General features: G+C 41.7%; 1 protein-coding gene across 9 annotated transcripts in view; it reads right to left on the reverse strand.

The window, feature by feature from the left end:
* Positions 1 to 10,871: 10,871 nt before the first annotated feature.
* NF1 (neurofibromin 1) overlaps positions 10,872 to 21,077 on the reverse strand; it is a 738,710-nt gene continuing 728,504 nt past the window's right edge. For all 9 annotated transcript variants that reach the window (XM_063953658.1, XM_063953661.1, XM_063953657.1 and 6 more), the window contains one exon: positions 10,872 to 15,241. In XM_063953658.1, coding sequence (XP_063809728.1) covers positions 15,099 to 15,241 — 143 coding nt within the window. In that variant the 3' untranslated portion in view covers positions 10,872 to 15,098. The remainder of the gene's footprint in view (positions 15,242 to 21,077) is intronic.

The raw sequence follows: 21,077 nt of genomic DNA on the forward strand, positions 1-21,077 counted from the left end.
GAGCCGCCAAATGATAAAGCTAGATATTTATCGTATACAATACCCTTTATGAGGTCTAAGAACTCAGTACGCTATCTACGTATGAAGTACCGTAAGGGTACGCACGTTGCGTAACAATCGCTTAGCCGTAGTCGAGACGCTCAAGCGTCACGTTCGCTCACGGCCAAGAGATCACAGGCAGGTACGCTATTGGCTGCCGACTAACGTAATGATTCGCTATAGCGTAGCGGACGCTCGGGACCACGAGGAGATCACCAGCGGCGCTGACGCTCACAATGTTAAACCTTTAAATCTAAACCATAAACAGTATAGTATGCTGTAAAACCTTTGTGTAGAAATAGGGTGTAGATACAACCTAGTGTAACCTTATTAACTTAAAAGCTGTTTGAGCGTCACCGACGCTCTGAGAATACTTAGCACTATAAGAAATACACAGATACCTGGGCTTAGGGTCCAACGCCTAATATATATATATTATGAATGATATACTTGCAAAAGAATTAACACAATACAAGTCATACACTACAATATAACATAGACTACCTAACCAGATAACTACACAGGAAATACAATACAATACAATTACGTTTTAAGGGAAAAATAAGAGAGAAAGAGGAGAAGAGAGAGAGAAATGGCCCACACTAACAGTAAGAACAATATGGTTGCGGAGAAACACTTACGCACAAAGGAAACGATCGCATGCGCCTCTGGACATCCAGCTCCCGATTTTCAGCAATGATAACCGTTGAAGAGTGAGAGCTGGATGTGATCGGCTTGTCTATTTATGCCCCACACACAATACAATTCAATGGTCCCTACAATCTCATTGTTCATTGGACACAGGAATTCCTCCTCGCATTATAACAAAAGGTCATAGGTTGATTCATACAGGTGGGCCGTGACTATTTCCAACAGCTCAGGTGGGAGGGAAACTGGGTTTCCCGCCGCATGGATAAGTGCAAATACAGTAAATGTTCATAAACTTCTTATGTCCATAACTATTCGCACGAGCGATTAATCTGCTTCAAACCAACACCGGAATATTGCTAATTAAATACTCTTCCGATGGGTACTAAACACCACTGTATTACTCCTGTCTGTCCCTTCGTATCAAACAAAGAGGGATTTCTCTGTTCATGAACATTCTACATTAACCAAACTTTCAGAATCTATCAAAGGGACCATGATCTACAAAATACATTATATAATGAAAATATGCAACGATTGAGTCGCACGCTACGATCACATAAACTCTACCGTAAATACGCATACCGTGCGCCTGCGGGTGCCCGCGACTGTGAGTATGCGCACGTACGGGAGAGCGTACGCATGCGCAGCACGGACCTGTGTGAGGTGCAAATATGGTAGTGTGCATAGAGATATTTTTCTGACTTTGACACCTTGATGACCTCTATCCAAGATAAGATATACACATCTTTTATCTATATTTATGTGCTTTAATTCTAATACTTTTTATATCTTGAATTTATTTATTTTTTGTTTTTGTGTTCCTATGAAACCAATTATTTTGGTATATGTCAGATGTGAATATTTTTAGAAACATTTTTTATTCTTTTTTTATTGGCTCCTGTGATTATAATAAATTGTATATATATTCTTTATACACTGGGTACTATTCTTTTAAATAGCTGTATAAACACCGTTGGTCGCTTAGAACCCCTCAACATTTTTCTATTTTAAACTATCTTCAGGGATTTGCCACCCTTGTACTCCTGGGGAATAGCTGACGCCCATAGATTTGTGGAGTGTTATTTTATATAATATATATATATATATATATATATATATATATATATATTGAACTATTTATTATTTTTAATTGCCAGATAAACACATAGGTGATATTATCCTCACAAGTGGCGCAATTTTTTTTATTCTAAACATATATATATATATATATATATATGTGTACAGTATTTAAGCCAGCAGAAAGGTAATATGTCACTCAGAGCGCGCACCCCCCCCCGCACTCTGCACCCGCTGAGAGACATGGCGCGCTGCGTCCCGCTGCGCTGGTACCTTAATTAGCCGCCACGATGGCCGGAGGACCGCTCTGCCGGACTCCGGTGAATACTCACCCCTCTTGTCTTCTGGCTCTGTTAGAGGGTGGCTGCAGTGCTGTTGGAGTGAACCGCGATCCATTGGTGAGCTGTGTTCAGTTCCCTCAGGAGCTAATGGTGTCCTGTCAGCGGAGACTAGAACCATTAAACTAATTGAGAAGTTGGTTCTAATCTCCCCCCTAAATCCCACGAAGCAGGGAAGCTGTTGCCAGCAGTTTCCCTGTGAAATAAAAAACCTAACAGTCTTTTCCAGCAAAGCTCTGTAGAGCTCCACCAGAGTGCGTCCAGTCTCCTGGGCACATTTTCTAAACTGAGGTCTGGAGGAGGGGCATAGAGGGAGGAGCCAGTTCACACTAGTTGAAAAGTCTTAAAGTGCCGAAGGTCCCTGCGGAATCGTCTATACCCCATGGTACTAAAATGGACCCCAGCATCCTCTAGGACGTAAGAGAAATATCTTTTTGTGCATGTGCAGATGTTATACAACCATGAACCCAGGGCTGGTGCTAGGGTGTTCGACGCCCCCCTGCAAACTATAAATTTGCGCCCTCCCATACTTTACAAAGGGACAGCGCACATAATGCTCCCTGTAGCAGTGATGCTTATACACATAATGCTCCCTGTAGTAGTACCGCTTACACACAATGCCCCCAGTGGTAGTGCTACTTATACACACAATGAACCCTGTAGTAGTGCCGCTTATACACAACGCCCCCTGTAGTAGTATAAGGTCCTGTACCAGCGGACCTTACACACGCAACGCTCCCTGTACCAGTGATGCTTACACACGCAATGCTCCCTCTACTAGTGATTCTTACACGCGTAATGCCCCCTGTAGTAGTGACGCCTACACATGCAATGCCCCCGTAGCAGTAATGCTTACACAGATTATGCCGCAGTCATACATACACAGATACACACACATACTGTACATACATTACACACATACAGTTACATATACAGTACACAGACACTGTATACACACACTTTCACTCACTCTCCTTCCATCCACTTACCTAAAGAAGGCTTGCTGGTCGGAGCATGTTATCCTCCTGTGTTGCAGCCTGGTGACTGGTAACTTGTAACTCCGCCCCTTTCCACCAATGTAGCTCCACCCCCTTTTAGGTACGCACTCTGCCTGTCACAGGGGAGGGGAGAGAAGGCTTTATGCTGCCAGCGCTGCTGCCTGTGTGACAGGCGCAGCAGCAGGGACAGCAGCTTCAGCAAAGGGATGCAAAGCAGTGAGGCACCAGGCTGGAGAGGTGCTCTACCTCTCCAGCCTGGTGCCTCACTGCTTTGTATCCCTTTGCTGAGCGCCCAGCGCTGGGCCTGCGTGTACCTTTGCTAATTATATGTATACAAAAATATGTCTTGAAAATTGTAAAATAAATGACCTCTTGGTCAGCAGGCACACCTAGGTAGTATATCCACAGGCAACATACTTCTGCTAATGAAGCCAACTGTCCCCTTTGGATTCACTGCAGCTCATACTTAGCCATTTTAGGCATTCAAGTTTGCAGATTTTCAGTTCCTTTGGGGGCCAGTCAATTGCAGGTGTACACAATGTGCTGTTCTGGAAAATAAGAATTTACTTACCGATAATTCTATTTCTCATAGTCCGTAGTGGATGCTGGGGACTCCGTAAGGACCATGGGGAATAGCGGCTCCGCAGGAGACTGGGCACATCTAAAGAAAGCTTTAGGACTAACTGGTGTGCACTGGCTCCTCCCCCTATGACCCTCCTCCAAGCCTCAGTAAGGATACTGTGCCCGGACGAGCGTACACAATAAGGAAGGATTTTGAATCCCGGGTAAGACTCATACCAGCCACACCAATCACACCGTATAACTTGTGATCTGAACCCAGTTAACAGTATGATAACAGAGGAGCCTCTGAAAAGATGGCTCCCAACAATAATAACCCGATTTTTGTAACAATAACTATGTACAAGTATTGCAGACAATCCGCACTTGGGATGGGCGCCCAGCATCCACTACGGACTATGAGAAATAGAATTATCGGTAAGTAAATTCTTATTTTCTCTAACGTCCTAAGTGGATGCTGGGGACTCCGTAAGGACCATGGGGATTATACCAAAGCTCCCAAACGGGCGGGAGAGTGCGGATGACTCTGCAGCACCGAATGAGAGAACTCCAGGTCCTCCTCAGCCAGGGTATCAAATTTGTAGAATTTAGCAAACGTGTTTGCCCCTGACCAAGTAGCTGCTCGGCAAAGTTGTAAAGCCGAGACCCCTCGGGCAGCCGCCCAAGATGAGCCCACTTTCCTTGTGGAACGGGCTTTTACAGATTTTAGCTGTGGCAGGCCTGCCACAGAATGTGCAAGCTGAATTGTACTACAAATCCAACGAGCAATAGTCTGCTTAGAAGCAGGAGCACCCAGCTTGTTGGGTGCATACAGGATAAACAGCGAGTCAGATTTCCTGACTCCAGCCGTCCTGGAAATATTTTCAGGGCCCTGACAACATCCAGCAACTTGGATTCCTCCAAGTCCCTAGTAGCCGCAGGCACCACAATAGGTTGGTTCAGGTGAAAACGCTGGAACCACCTTAGGGAGAAACTGAGGACGAGTCCTCAATTCCACCCTGTCCGAATGGAAAATCAGATAAGGGCTTTTACAGGATAAAGCCGCCAATTCTGACACGCGCCTGGCCCAGGCCAGGGCCAACAGCATGACCACTTTCCATGTGAGATATTTTAACTCCACAGATTTAAGTGGTTCAAACCAATGTGACTTTTGGAACCCAAACTACATTGAGATCCCAAATTGCCACTGGAGGCACAAAAGGAGGCTGTATATGCAGTACCCCTTTTACAAACGTCTAAACTTCAGGGACTGAAGCTAGTTCTTTTTTGGAAGAAAATGGACAGGGCCGAAATCTGAACCTTAATGGACCCCAATTTCAGGCCCATAGACACTCCTGTTTACAGGAAATGTAGGAATCGACCCAGTTGAATTTCCTCCGTCGGGCCTTACTGGCCTCGCACTACGCAACATATTTTCGCCAATTGCGGTGATAATGTTTTTGCGGTTACATCCTTCCTGGCTTTAGATCAGGATATGGATGACTTCATCCGGAATGCCTTTTTTCCTTCAGGATCCGGTGTTCAACCGGCATGCCGTCAAACGCAGCCGCGGTAAGTCTTGGAACAGACAGGGTCCTTGCTGGAGCAGGTCCCTTCTTAGAGGTAGAGGCCACGGATCCTCCGTGAGCATCTCTTGAAGTTCCGGTTACCAAGTCCTTTCTTGGCCAATCCGGAGCCACGAATATAGTGCTTTCTCCTCTCCATCTTATCAATCTCAATACCTTGGGTATGAGAGGCAGAGGAGGGAACACATACACTGACTGGTACACCCACGGTGTTACCAGAGCGTCTACAACTATTGCCTGAGGGTCTCTTGACCTGGCGCAATACCTGTCGAGTTTTTTAATCATGTGGACGACTTCTGGGTGAAGTCCCCACTCTCCCGGGTGGAGGTCGTGCTGAGGAAGTCTGCTTCCCAGTTGTCCACTCCCGGAATGAATACTGTTGACAGTGCTATCACATGATTTTCCGCCCAGCGAAGAATCCCTGCAGCTTCTGCCATTGCCCTCCTGCTTCTTGTGCCACCCTGTCTGTTTACGTGGGTGACTGCCATGATGTTGTCCGACTGGATCAACACCGGCTGACCTTGAAGCAGAGGTCTTGCTAAGCTTAGAGCATTGTAATGGCCCTTAGCTTCAGGATATTTATGTGAAGTGATGTATCCAGGCTTGACCCTAAGCCCTGGATATTCCTTCCCTGTGTGACTGCTCCCCAGCCTCGCAGGCTGGCATCCGTGGTCACCAGGACCCAGTCCTGAATGCCAAATCTGCGGCCCTCTAGAAGATGAGCACTCTGCAACCACCACAGGATGGATACCCTTGTCCTTGGTGACAGGGTTATCCGCTGATGCATCTGAAAATGCGACCCGGACCATTTGTCCAGTAGGTTCCACTGGAAAGTTCTTGCGTGGAATCTAACGAATGGGATTGCTTCGTAGGAAGCCACCATTTTTTTTTTTTTTTTTTAGAACCCTTGTGCATTGACGCACTGAGTTGGTTCGGTTTTAGGAGGTTCCTGACTAGCTCGGATAACTCCCTGGCTTTCTCTTCCGGGAGAAACACCTTTTTTCTGGACTGTGTCCAGGAACATCCCTAGGAAACAGAAGACAAGTCATCGGAACCAGCTGCGATTTTGGAATATTGAGAATCCAATCGTGCTGCCGCAACACTACCTGAGATAGTGCTACACCGACTTCCAACTGTTCCCTGGATCTTACCCTTATCAGGGAATCGTCCAAGTAAGGGATAACTAAAATTCCCTTCCTTCGAAGGGATATCATTTCGGCCATTACCTTGGTAAAGACCCGGGGTGCCGTGGACCATCCATACGGCAGCGTCTGAACTGATAGTGACAGTTCTGTACCATAAACCTGAGGTACCCTTGGTGAGAAGGGTAAATTTTGACATGAAGGTAAGCATCCTTGATGTCCCGAGACATCATGTAGTCCCCTTCTTCCAGGTTCGCAATCACTGCTCTGAGTGACTCAATCTTGAATTTGAACCTCTGTATGTAAGTGTTCAAAGATTTTAGATTTAGATTTAGAATCGGTCTCACCGAGCCGTCTGGCTTCGGTACCACAATAGTGTGGAATAATACCCTGTTCCCTGTTGCAGGAGGGGTACCTTGATTATCACCTGCTGGGAATACAGCTTGTGAATGGCTTCCAAAACTGCCTCCCTGTCAGAGGGAGACGTCGGTAAAGCCGACTTTTGGAAAGGGCGAGGGGGAGACGTCTCGAATTCCAATATGTACCCTTGAGATATTACCTGAAGGATCCAGGGGTCTACTTGCGAGTGAGCTCACTGCGCACTGAAATTCATTGAGAACGGGCCCCCACCGTGCCTGAGCTTGTAAGGCCCTAGCGTCATATTGAGGGCTTGGCAGAGGCGGGAAAGGGTTTCTGTTCCTGGGAACTGGCTAATCTCTTCAGCCTTTTTCCTCTCCCTCTGTCACGAGCAGAAAAGAGGAACCTTTTGTCCGCTTGCCAACAAAGGACTGCGCCTGATAATACGGCGTCTTATTTTGAGAGGCGACCTGGGGTACAAACGTGGATTTCCCAGTTGTTGCCGTGGCCACCAGGTCTAAAAGACCGACCCCAAATGTCCCTTTTCAAAGGCAATACTTCCAAAAGCCGTTTGGAATCCGCATCACCTGACCATTTTACTGGTAGAATTGGACAACGCACTTATACTTGATGCCAGTCGGCAAATATTCCGCTGTGCATCATGCATATATAGAAATGCATCTTTTAAATGCTCTATAGGCAATAATATACTATCCTTATCTAGGATATCAATATTTCCAGTCAGGGAATCCGACCATGCCAACCCAGCACTGCACCTCCAGGCTGAGGCGATTGCTGGTCGCAGTATAACACCAGTATGTGTGTGAATACATTTTTGGATACCCTCCTGCTTTCTATCAGCAGGATCCTTAAGGGCGGCCATCTCATGAGAGGGTAGAGCCCTTGTTCTTACAAGCGTGTGAGCGCCTTATCCCCCCTAGGGGGTGTTTCCCAACGCACCCTAACCTCTGGCGGGAAAGGGTATACACCAATACTTTTTAAGAAATTATCAATTGTTATCGGGGGGAAACCCACGCATCATCACACACCTCATTTTATTTCTCAGATTCAGGAAAACTACAGGTAGTTTTTCCCTCACCGTACATAATACCCCTTTTTGGTGGTACTCGTATTATCAGAAATGTATAAAACATTTTCCATTGTCTCAATCATGTAACGTGTGGCCCTACTGGAAATCACGGTTGTCTCTTCACCGTCGACACAGGAGTCAGTATCCGTGTCGGCGTCTGTATCTGCCATCTGAGGTAACGGGCGCTTTAGAGCCCCTGACGGCCTATGAGACGTCTGGACAGGCACAAGCTGAGTAGCCGGCTGTCTCATGTCAACCACTGTTTTTTTATACAGAGCTGACACTGTCACGTAATTTTCAACAGTACATCCACTCAGGTGTCGACCCCCTAGGTGGTGACATCACTGTTACAGACACTCTGCTCCGTCTCCACATCATTTTTCTCCTCATACATGTCGACACAAACGTACCGACACACAGCACACACACAGGGAATGCTCTGATAGAGGACAGGACCCCACTAGCCCTTTGGGGAGACAGAGGGAGAGTATGCCAGCACACATCAGAGCGCTATATATATATATATATATATACAGGGATAACCTTATATAAGTGTTTTTCCCCTTATAGCTGCTGTATGTTTTAATACTGCGCCTAATTAGTGCCCCCCTCTCTTTTTTTAACCCTTTCTGTAGTGTAGTGACTGCAGGGAAGAGCCAGGGAGCTTCCCTCCAACTGAGCTGTGAGGGAAAATGGCGCCAGTGTGCTGAGGATAGGCTCCGCCCCCTTTTCGGCGGCCTAATCTCCCGTTTTTCTGTATATTCTGGCAGGGGTTAAATGCATCCATATAGCCCAGGAGCTATATGTGATGTATTTTTTGCCATGTAAGGTATTTTTATCATGTTTTATTGCGTCTCAGGGCGCCCCCCCCAGCGCCCTGCACCCTCAGTGACCGGAGTATGAAGTGTGCTGAGAGCAATGGCGCACAGCTGCAGTGCTGTGCGCTACCTTATTGAAGACTGGAACGTCTTCTGCCGCCGATTTTTCCGGACCTCTTTGCTCTTCTGGCTCTGTAAGGGGGCCGGCGGCGCGGCTCCGGGACCCATCCAGGCTGGGCCTGTGATCGTCCCTCTGGAGCTAATGTCCAGTAGCCAAGAAGCCCAATCCACTCTGCACTCAGGTGAGTTCGCTTCTTCTCCCCTTAGTCCCTCGATGCAGTGAGCCTGTTGCCAGCAGGTCTCACTGAAAATAACAAACCTAAACTAAAACTTTCACTAAGAAGCTCAGGAGAGCCCCTAGTGTGCACCCTTCTCGTCGGGCACAGAAATCTAACTGAGGCTTGGAGGAGGGTCATAGGGGGAGGAGCCAGTGCACACCAGTTAGTCCTAAAGCTTTCTTTAGATGTGCCCAGTCTCCTGCGGAGCCGCTATTCCCCATGGTCCTTACGGAGTCCCCAGCATCCACTTAGGACGTTAGAGAAAAGAGCATTACTTCCATCCACAGCACGTTTTTCCTGAGACCCCTATAGAAGTGAGCAAGAAAACTTGCGAGACTGGAAGTACCATAATTGGCTGATCGGGAACTAAAGACCACAAGAAAGAGTGGCTCATTAGACAACAACATAGGTGGCGTGGCCAGCCTGCACAGGACAACGTGGCCAAACATGGTGCTGGGTATTGGAATGTAAAATGTACATTTTGAGCCCAAATTCAGAGAATGGCTATATCTTAATTAAATATTTTTTTATGGCATTTGTTGATATAATGTATATTTTTTCATGCAGTACTAGGCATTGAGCATTTATATAATTTTGCCTACACATTGCTGCTGTAGATGTTATATACATTCTTACTTTGCTATCTTCCCATTCCTTTGAGATTGCACATACAGTAATTAGCACTGTGTACACACTAATGGTGGAATCCAATTAGACGCAGACATTTACCATGGGCTAATTGAAGCAGCGGGGCTATTCAAGTAGCCCCAAAAGCAGCCTGCAGTTAACAGGGATTTTCTCTTCAAGCCTGTTTTCAGGTGCCATGAGCGAGTTAACCCACAGGTCCGGGAACTTATCCAGGATTCTATGGGTTTACACCCATTAACATGGTAATTTACCAGGCAAGTAAAGGGGGGTCTAACTGAATAACCCCAGTAGTTAAAGCCCGAGCCAACCACCCTTTTTCACACACAATAAATGATCACATATAATTGAATTCTCCACTTTGGTAGTTTATAATTAAAAGCATTCATATGCACTTTAATTAAACACTGTTATAATGGCAACATATGGTTGAATGAATGTGTTGAAATATTTTAGTTTTGTTGGTGTCATGCTTTTATTTTCATGTTTGTATTTACTTAATTATACATAAGTATACTGTGATCTCTGTGAAGTTTGCCAGGACACCACTGCATTTCAGAACACCAAGCAGTAGTTTAGAATAGTTGAAAACCTTCTGTGAAAGATTTATTAGGATATGTAAACTGCATTTCAATTCTAAATAAAAAAATAATAAAAAAAAAATTGTTAAAATAATGCAGATTGCATTCCCTTCCTGATGTGACCTCTGATTGCACTTGGAGAAAGTTTGAAATGAGGTGGAGGTAATCACCTACCCCCATTCATCCACCCTAACTAGCCTGCCACCATTACTGAAGTCAAACACTAATGTGTGCTGTGGGTATGGGTCATTAGATCGACCACACTTTAGGTCGACAGTGACTAGGTAGACACCTGAAATAGGTCGACATGGAAAAAGGTACATGAGTTTTTTTTTTACTTTTCTTGGTGTCGTTTTCTCCGTAAAGTGACGGGGAACCCCAATTAGTGCACCATGTCCCCTCGCATGGTTCGCTTCAGGCAGGTTACTAGTCCCAATAGTAGTCCACGTGGATCGTAAAGTATGAAAAAGTTCAATAAAATGAAGAAAAAAAATGTGAAAAACACATGTCGACCTAATGACCGTATCCCGCATGGTTAGTTACAGCAAGTTCATATTTTGTTGCTACGACCATGAAAGAAGTGTAAATTTAATTTTCCAGGTACAAAAAGTGAGCAAATGTTTAAACGTAATAACAACCCATAAACACAAAAAGCAGGTTGAATTTACATTTTACTTCAAAAAAGGGGATGTACATACATAAGGGAACATTGGGGAAGAGAACAGTTATGATAAATCATATCTGATAATTGTATCTAGGTGCCAGGTTGTCTGGCGGTGGCAGTTTTATTCCTGCTGGCATACACTTGCTTACAATATTAACAGGATAGTGAGTAAAGTAACATTTGAAATTGTATGGCCTGAAAATAATATATCATACACAGTGAGAGTTTGTAGTACACAGCATCATTTTTCTCTTCATTTAAATGACATACTCAACAGCAGGAAGGAGAGAAGTTAACAATTACTAACACTAGAATAATCAAATTTTGTATGTTATACATGTACAGCAACTAACTGCTTTACAAAAAAGCAAAATAATACAATATATTGTCACATGTATTTACAGTGTAGTAAATATACTTTTCTGTCAAATTTTACACAAAAAATATTTACAGATGAATGTACTGCATTAAAAAAGTAATGTTGCTAACACTTAAAAGTGACTTTTTGTGGCAAAGTCGGTTGCATAACATTGGACAAGACATGCTTAAGAGGAGGGGAAGAAAAACTGCCTAAAACTTAATGTTAAAAACCATATAGACTGCCCATATCCACAAAAGGAAATTATTCAGGTTCATGAACACAAATATATATTGAGGCAAATATGCACATCAGAGATACAAGCAATTCCAGATGGCTAAGAGGCCAACTTACTAAAATGAGGCATAAGTGCAATCACCCACAGCTACCGATAGGGATATATCTGCTTGATCTGGAACAAGCAGACAAATGAATACAAATTGGTTTCCATTCCTGCCCTCTTTCACCTGGTCACTATACAGGGGAGACAATATTTTCTGCGTTTTTCAGAATCAAATTTACATATTACAGGTTAAGTATCCCTACTGAGATAATGACATACATATTATATATTAAGTGTATATATAGATATATTATATAGATATATAATATAATATAAATATATATATATATATATATATATATATATATATATATATATGTGTCATTATCTCAGTAGGGGAACCAAAAATGTGTGATTTTGAATTCTGGATAAGGAATACTCAACAGTGCAGTCCTTTAATATTAAATTAGTGTGTACATAAAATATGCAAATAACCCTTCCGTGAAACTGAAAATATATATTTTTAAGATACCGTCTTCACCAGGTAGAATACTGAAATTGGTATCACTTGAATGAAATATTACTAGCCATATTAATACAACTGTAATACTACATAAAGTATAGCACTGTAGTATTTTAGGGACATGTTTTCCAATTGCACTGACAAGACTGTGTTCTGAGAAAAGCTTTAAGAAAAAAAACATGGTGTGGCACTTAAGACAGAAGAGTGGTGCTCTTGTCTTATTATAATAATGAAGACAAAAACTTCAACATGGCTCTTACGGTATTTTAATGTAACTTGTTTAATAAATAAAGTAATATTGTGTATGGTTTCTAGGACTTGCATATTTTTTACACCAAAAAGATGGCATAGTTCAAAGCATATGGAAACCTCTACATATAGAAACATCAAGAGTTAGCTAGTGCATGCTGGGATTTAGAATTCAAATGCAGCTGGAGAGCAACAGATTGCCACAGCCAGCCCCTATGCCGTACATACACCAAAGGAGACATGAATGCAGAACTTGTCTTAATCTTTGAAGACTTCAAGTAAATATGCCTTGTGGAACAGTCGTGTCCAACAACATACAAGGAAAAAAAGGTGGAACTGGGATGATTCTGTATTGAAAACTATAGTAACTTAAATTGACAGAAGGAATTAAGGAACACAAGTATATGCAAATGCTACGGATTTTCGATATTACAAAATCTCTGATGTGCATACTGAATTAGCTCATGCTATATTGAGCCAGTACAATTATTATAAAACCCATGATGACCGTTCAGCACACATACATTCATGTGAATATGAGTGTATTGTGCAGGTCACCTCATTAACATCCGCTACTGGAAAATAGCTAAACAGAAGTACACTGGGATTTTGGCAGACTATTTGCATAATAGGTTTCTGTCCACAGTTTTTTTCCAGGACTGTAAACAAAGGAAACAAAATCACAATGTCAGAAAACAAAATAAGACATTTTTGTTTTTTATTTACATCTGTGAATTACCATTTATAATGTGAATAAATGCAGATTATGTGCTATATTAAATCCCAACACTTATTTGTACCATTATTTCTATTTGTTTAGCTGTGGAGTTTGATTTACTGAAATACACTTAAAATCACTCTATAGGTTTATTACATAGAATTATATTTTGTATTTTATTTTAAAGCCATTCTTGGGTTTTAGTCCAAGACCTAAGTTGTTGAGTAGCATCTAAGTGTTTATGTATACATACGTTAAGCGGTAAATATATTTAAGCCCTAAAGACAAGCACCTATGTCTCTTTCCCTTTTGCTCAAATCTGTCAAAAAGGATGGTTTTTCTCCGTTAAGAATGTACTGGAGCAATCGCCTATGTTTACAGCAGAAAAGTAATTGCTTTGTAGTCTCTGCTTTGTTGTGGTGGCACGTCATATAAAAGAACATATGAAATTATTAGGCAGTCACTTAATACTTCACGCTAATTCAGACTTCAATCTTTCACAGTGATAGAACTTGCATTCACTTTAACTTGTATGACCTCTCTACAAAGTCTATTAAGGTAAATATAATTCACTCTAAAGCCATTTTCTGGAAATCCTGGTCAACTTTAAAGGGAAATCCCTAAACTGTTTTTTATTCTTTTTGGGGTAAAAAACAAAATAACCAGAAATTTCAAATACAAATAACTAAACAAGATAAATATAGGTATATTTTTTTTTAAAGAGCCAGCACTAGTAAGGATAAGGGATCTGAAATTTTATACTTACTGTACTATGTACACAGGAAAGATCAACATTTTGACAGGCTTCTGCCTATGAGATCTGTAAATAACTTTAGACCTTCAATGTGACTGCTCCATCGCGTGATTCATGATGCAGCTCATCTTAGCCAACACCTGGAGCACCATGTCAGTTTAATAGTACCATTTCATAATCTGGCCCCAACCAGGCCATTTAAAAATAAAATAAAAAAATAACATTGCACCATTCCAGTGGGTGAATGTCATTTCTTTTTCATTGCAAATTATGCCCCAACCATATTGAGGGCATCTCTCTTTAACAAAGATTATGCCCGAAGTGCAAGAAATCTTTTAACACCCCTCTGAAAGGGTTAAGGAAACTATCGCCTAGCAGAAAGGAGTTAAAGCCCTTTTACTACTCAGATGCAACCAATGCACTTACCACAAATTTTACCTTGAAAACGACATAGTTTTTTGTCAAATTAATACACACATATTTACATAAAAAACATTTCAAAATAACTGATTTCATAATACATTCTGCCTTTCATAAATAGTGCATTTTAAGGACAGAACTCACTCACTGGTGCATTTAAGATGAATGTAATGCTGTTATAATTAAACAGCATAAGCAACAAAGTTTGGAATATATATATTTGTTATAGGAATAAAAATATAATTACTTTAAGAAATTTATTGCAAGTACCCAGAAATCTAATCGGTATAGTGGCCCATTTTACACACTGATTCATGTTTGCTTAAAGAAAGTACCATAACAATAACAATTTTATGCTGATCAGGAAATCACTTTTAAGCAAATAGGTAAAAAAAATTCCACAGCTAAAAGTGTTTTTAAAGGGGAGAATTTAAATAAGATTGTTTTCCCACCAAAGCCACTGAAAAGGATTAGCCTTAACATTGTGTTAAATGCAAAACAAAACAAACACAAATAGTAATAAAAAAAGACAAGGCAAAAAAAGGACTTGTGAAAATGCCACCAAAATTTAAACAGTTAATGCAGTAAAGGCAGGGCCACCATTATCATAATTACAAAATCCTTCATTCTGAATTTCACAAGTTGCCAATATGCTTGTGACCATGGTTCCCTAAATTGATGGAGATAGGAAAATGAAAAAGGAAAGGACTACGGAAACCAAACAGCGTTGAGTTCAAGCAATGCTTTCAATATGTTGATCTTCTGGCGACATGGCTGACTGCATGGGAACGTTAAGAAAATTAAGTGCAGCATCATATTGTGCGCAGTGCCACTGGTGGGCTGACCGCTTAGGAAAGTCTGTTTTAGAAAAGGAACTGTAAAATAAATAAAAAGGGGAATTAAAAAAATCTTCACACAATCTTTTTGATGCTGTGACGTTTGAAGCTGCCAGCACTTCTCTGCTTTTGCACTTGGCTCGCTGAACCATGGCGCGTTCTACCGCTGTTTGAGTGTCCGGTGGTTGGAGAGAGTTCAACATTTTCCTTGTCAATCCCTGATGTAGAAAACCAAGACAGGGAAAATTAAGTTAATATTCCATTTGTGGTTGTTTAAGGTTATGCAATCATGTACCATGTTGACATTTCCTTAAATGCACTAGAGCAGGCATGTCAAACTCATGGCCCTCCAGCTGTTGTGAAACTACAAGTGCCAGCATGCTTTGCCAGCATACCTTCCACTGATTAGCTGGTAAAGCATGCTGGGACTTGTAGTTTCACAACAGCTGGATGACCATAAGTTTGACATGCCTGCACTAGAGTAATCATATGCTCATCAATCACAATTCATTAATTATGCCAAATTAAAAAACAAAAAAGATTTATTTTTTTATCCTCAAATTTTAAGATATCTCAAGTCCATAAGCAAAAGATAGAACGAAATAAAACATGTCAGTTTTCATACTAAGTGCAGAAGGGGGGGGGGGGGGGTGTTTCAATTGCCCATGGTAATTTACCGGGGAATAATTTATCTCCTGGTGCTATTCAAGTAGCCCCCGAATCCAGCTTTTATTGGGGATTATTTTTCAGGACCTTCTGAGGTTCTGGAAAAAGCAAAACCCCAAAACCATGATAATGACCATATTCAGGATTGCGGCAGCAAAATAAATAAAACATGTCCCTTTTCAGACAAAAAGGGGGGGGGGGGGAGATTTTCAATTGCCCATGGTAATTTACCGGGTGCTAACTGATCTCCCGGGCTAACCAATTAGCCCCAAATCCAGCTCTTATTGGGGAATTTTTTTCAGGACCTTCTGAGATTCTGGAAAAAACATAAAAACCTGATAATTACCGTTTTCAGGATTGCTGCTGGGAAAGCTCATAGGTCCATGAACTTATCATGTATATTATGTAAAACAGGTAATTTTTGCGGGAGCTAAAAACGGGCTCTAATTGGACCCCCCCCCTTCGCCAAAAAAAAATAAAATAATGCGCAGTAAAGTCCCATTTTTATGGGTTTATTAAATTCCCTCCTTAGTGCTCAAGGCCCCAAAAATAGAAGTATTTCCTTTATTAGAACTTTTGAGCAACTTTATACACACACACACACACACACACACACACACACAAACACACACACACACACACACACACACACACACACACACACACACAGTATAGGAACAATTGATAACATTAAAGAAAGTAAAGGTTAGTGTTTTTGATAATCAACTTTTGGGTGTAGAATGTTGTGTAAAATGTTGTTACTATGTGAGTATGTATTGTATGTAGACAGTATGTGGGACTGTGCCACAAACTTGCTGAAAGACTGGGAGTGTACAGTATGAATAGTTTACTGTTGGACGGTCCTCTGAATGACAATGGTGTTTTTATTAGCATTAATTTTAAATGATTTAAACGTTACCATTTTTTCCTTGACTCATGTTCTAAAGTAAAAAAAAAAAAAAAAAAAAAAAAAAAAAAAAGACCTATGCAATATTAATTATTATTATACAGGTATATGTTTTGTAGAGGAATCTTTTATATTATATTTATACTAGGGGTGACCATTATTTAAAACGGACTCTTCAATAATATTATATGTATACTATATTTTATATCATTTTAAATACTGATACAGTTCACTTAACATAAGTTTCAGCCTCACAAACTAGGTGGATGATACATATATGCAGTTCACATACAGTGGGGCAAAAAAGTATTTGGACAGCCACCGATTGTGCAAGTTGACCCACTTAAAAAGATTTGAGAGGTCTGTAATTTCCATCATAGGTACACTTCAACTGTGAGAGACAGAATCTGAAAAAACAAACAAAAAACAAACAAACAGGAAATCATATTGTATGATTTTTAAACAATTTATTTGTATATTCTTGCGGAAAATAAATATTTGGACAATCAAAAAGTTTAACTTAATACTTTATAATATAACCTCGGTTGGCAATTACAGGTCAAACGTTTCCTGTAGTTCTTGACCAGGTTTGCACACACTGTAGCAGGTATTTTGATCCACTCTTCCATGCAGATCTTCTCTAGATCTGTCATGTTTTGGGGATGTCGCCGGGCAACACGGACCTTCAACTCCCTCCACAGATTTTCTATTGGGTTGAGGGTCTGGAGACTGGCTAGGCCACTCCAGGACCTTGAAATGCTTCTTACAGAGCCACTCCTTTGTTGCCCGGGCGGTGTGTTTGGGGTCATTGTCATGCTGGAAGACTCAGCCACGTTCCATCTTCAATGCTCTTACTGAGGGAAGGAGGTTTTTGCCCAAAATCTCAGGATACTTGGCCCCATTCATCCTCTCCTTAATACAGATCAGTTGTCCTGTCCCCTTTGCAGAAAAGAAGCCCCAAAGCATGATGTTTCCACCCCCATGCGTCACAGTGGGTATGGTGTTCTTGGGATGCCATTCATCATTCTTCTCCCTCCAAACACGGTGAGTGGAGTTTATACCAAAAAGTTCGATTTTGCTCTCATCTGACCACATTACATTCTCCCAATCCTCCTCTGGATCATCCAGATGGCCAATGGCAAACTTTAGACGGGCCTGGACATGTGCTGGCTTAAGCAGGGGGACCTTTCGGGCACTGCAGGATTTCAATCCATTATGACGTAGTGTGTTACTAATGGTAACCTTTGTGACTGTGGTCCCAGCTCTCTTGAGGTCATTGACCAGGTCCCCCCATGTAGTTCTGGGCTGATTACTCACCGTTCTCAAGATCATGATACCCCACGAGGTGAGATCTTGCATGGAGCCCCAGGTCGGGGGAGATTGTCAGTGATCTTGTATTTCTTCCATTTTTTAATAATTGCACCAACAGTTGATCTCTTCTCACCAAGCTGCTTGCCTATAGTCGAGCAGCTCATCCCAGCCTTGTGCAGCTCTACAATTTTGTCCCTGGTGTCCTTAGACAGCTCTCTGGTCTTGGCCATGGTGGAGAGGTAGCAGTCTGAATGTTTGAGGGTGTGGACAGGTGTCTTTTATACAGTTACCTGTTTTAATGGCACCTGTTTGAACTGGTTAACGAGTGGAGGATAGAAGAGCTTCTTAAAGAAGAGGTCTGTGAGAGCCAGAAATCTTGCTGCTTGGTAGGTGACCAAATATTTATTTTCCACAAGAATATACAAGTAAATTGTTTAAAAATCATACAATGTGATTTCCTGTTTTTTCTTTCTTTTCTTTCAGATTCTGTCTCTCACAGTTGAAATGTACCTATGATGGAAATTACAGACCTCTCATCTTTTTAAGTGGGTCAACTTGCACAATCGGTGACTGTCCAAATACTTTTTTGCCGCACTGTACATATGAATTACCTAGCCACTAAACCAACTCTAATACCCTTATCCATAATAATCTAACCATAAAGGGCAGACTGTGGATGTGCCATTTGGTTTCTATATTATATATATATATATATATATATATATATATATATATATAAGGCACCCGGTGAGCTGATGATTTAATCTTAGAGTGTCGAATATCACTGTTACACACACGAGTCCAAGATCCGGCACTCCCTGCTTAAAGATAAACTTGTGCCGGTGCCCTCACAATGAGAAATATACAACAAGCACAGGTGCGGCATTCAGGCAAGAAAGCAGCAGAAATAACAGGCGGAAGCTGTATTAATCAATCATCAACGTTTCAATATCTGGAAACATTGTCATCAGGATCCTGATGACAATATTTCCAGATATTGAAACGTTGATGATTGATTAATACAGCTTCCGCCTGTTATTTCTGCTGCTTTCTTGCCTGAGTGCCGCACCTGCGCTTGTTCTATATATATATAAAATGCAATCATATCGGGTGCATGCATCACCCGGAACAGGCAGGGACAGGGGTGTTCAGAAAGGAGCCCTTCCCTGCGATGCACCGTGTGAGGTGCCGGGGCCGCTGCACATACACAGTCATAGTGACCGCTGTGCACAAGGACCATTTCCGGTGTAGGGTTCCTGGAGAACCATGCTGGAACTACATCACCGAAGTGTAGTCCATAGACTACAATGGGTTACTGCACATCAGAAGATTGATACAAGATTTATACATCGGGCAGCATCGCATCCCCCATAGAAACCTATGGGGGATGCAACTGTGGGCGAAAATGGAGGGGTCGCAGCAGGTATCAGATTACATTGGGGAAATACATATTTGCCGCTAGCCAGCCATAACTGCAAATACTGTATGATAAATGGGCCTCTTAACCATTTAACTGGCATGGTCAGATCACGTGACTGCACTGCCCCACTGTGTCTCCAATTTTTGACGAGGAGATCAGTTCTGCAGTTGTGCGTAATATAATCTTTAAATATTTGTAAAAATATTTTTTAAACTATATTAAATAATAGAAAATGTAAAACAAAATTCTGAACACGTTTGAAGGGAAAAATGGTCAGTTAAACGGTTATAGCAACATTTCTCACCCAAAACTTTACATGCTTAGGTCAGTATCCTATTAGCCAAAGTAAAACACTGGTCATGAAAAACGTATGTTCTTCGCGACTTTTCAATGATTTTTTTTTTACAGGCTATCCTGTTATATCGCACGTAGAAAAATGCCCTTTCTTCTGAAAACACACAGGTTCAGTGAAACCTGTGTGATTTCATGAAAAACAGCCCAGTTTTCGCTTAGGATTTGGTTTTGCCTGCCTCATCCCTGATAAGTCGCGGCTCACGCCAGTTTATCAGGGCTAATAGGATAGTCCCGGGCAAGACCTTTAGCCGTGGTTATTTACCGCAGCTAATAGGATACCGCCCTTATTCGAAATCAAATAATATAAATGTATTAAATAAAGACTTTTCACTTGGATGATCGGAAGAATTATCAATGAATACGTATAGAGACTGAGGGCTGGGTCCATTAAAATAGTAAAATTTCAAACTTTTAAAAAGAGAGCACAAGATCAGCTCTAGTCATTTAACATACCTTATTCTAATTTGCGAAGTTATTTTACATAACACATACCACTTTTTTTAACACACGTTATTGGGTGGATCACAGAGTTGTTACAGAAAACAAAACATACCAAGCAAATTAGGTAGGCAAAGTACAGAGTTAACTGCAATTAACTGTAACATCAAAAGGTTGGATACAATTTTTAAAATTTAAGGTAACTTGAAGGGTTACTCTCGGCAACAGTGTGGCAGTCCGTCAAAGAGAGCTGGTAGTAGAGATTAGAAGAAAGAGTAGTAGTTGAAGAGAAAATAGAAGGAGGGGAGAAAGAACAAGTCAAGTCAGAATAATAGAAAAGGATGAGAAAGAAGTGGAGGGGTGGCCTCCCATGACAAGTTGGGGGAGCAGCAATGTAGGGTATCAAGTTACAAATGGGGAGGAAGCCTGTTGGGAGGTTAGACAGGGAGACCATATTTTATCAAACGGTTTAGAGGAGTTCCGAATAACAGCAGTCATGTATTCCATTTTATGTACATACCAAATTCGGGAGATTATCACCGGCATGAGGGAGGGAGTCGGGCTTTTACAGTCCGTTGCTATTTGGCATGTCATAGCCGAAACTACATGTCGAAGCAGCTTGTTTTGGTGTCAATTAAGAGTAGGGAGAGTCATGGGGAGCAGAAAGTATTGTGGGTCTGGGGAAATAGAGGTTTCGAATAGGCGCGAGAGCAGGACAATAAGCTCATTCCAGATTTTAACATTTTTTGGGCAGGTCCACCAGATGTGTATAAACGAGCCTACATCTGCACAACCCCTCCAGCATCTATCCGAGGTATCAGGGAACATAGTATGTAAGCGGGAAGGGACATAGTACCAGCGGTAGAGCAATTAATATTTTCTTTAATTTTGACACATATGGAACTGGAAGTTGCATTATCCCAGATATCTACCCAATCTTCATTGTCTATTGTAAATC

This window comes from Pseudophryne corroboree, chromosome 2 (genome assembly GCF_028390025.1).
Source record: "Pseudophryne corroboree isolate aPseCor3 chromosome 2, aPseCor3.hap2, whole genome shotgun sequence".
In the NCBI taxonomy this organism is placed as follows: domain Eukaryota; kingdom Metazoa; phylum Chordata; class Amphibia; order Anura; family Myobatrachidae; genus Pseudophryne; species Pseudophryne corroboree.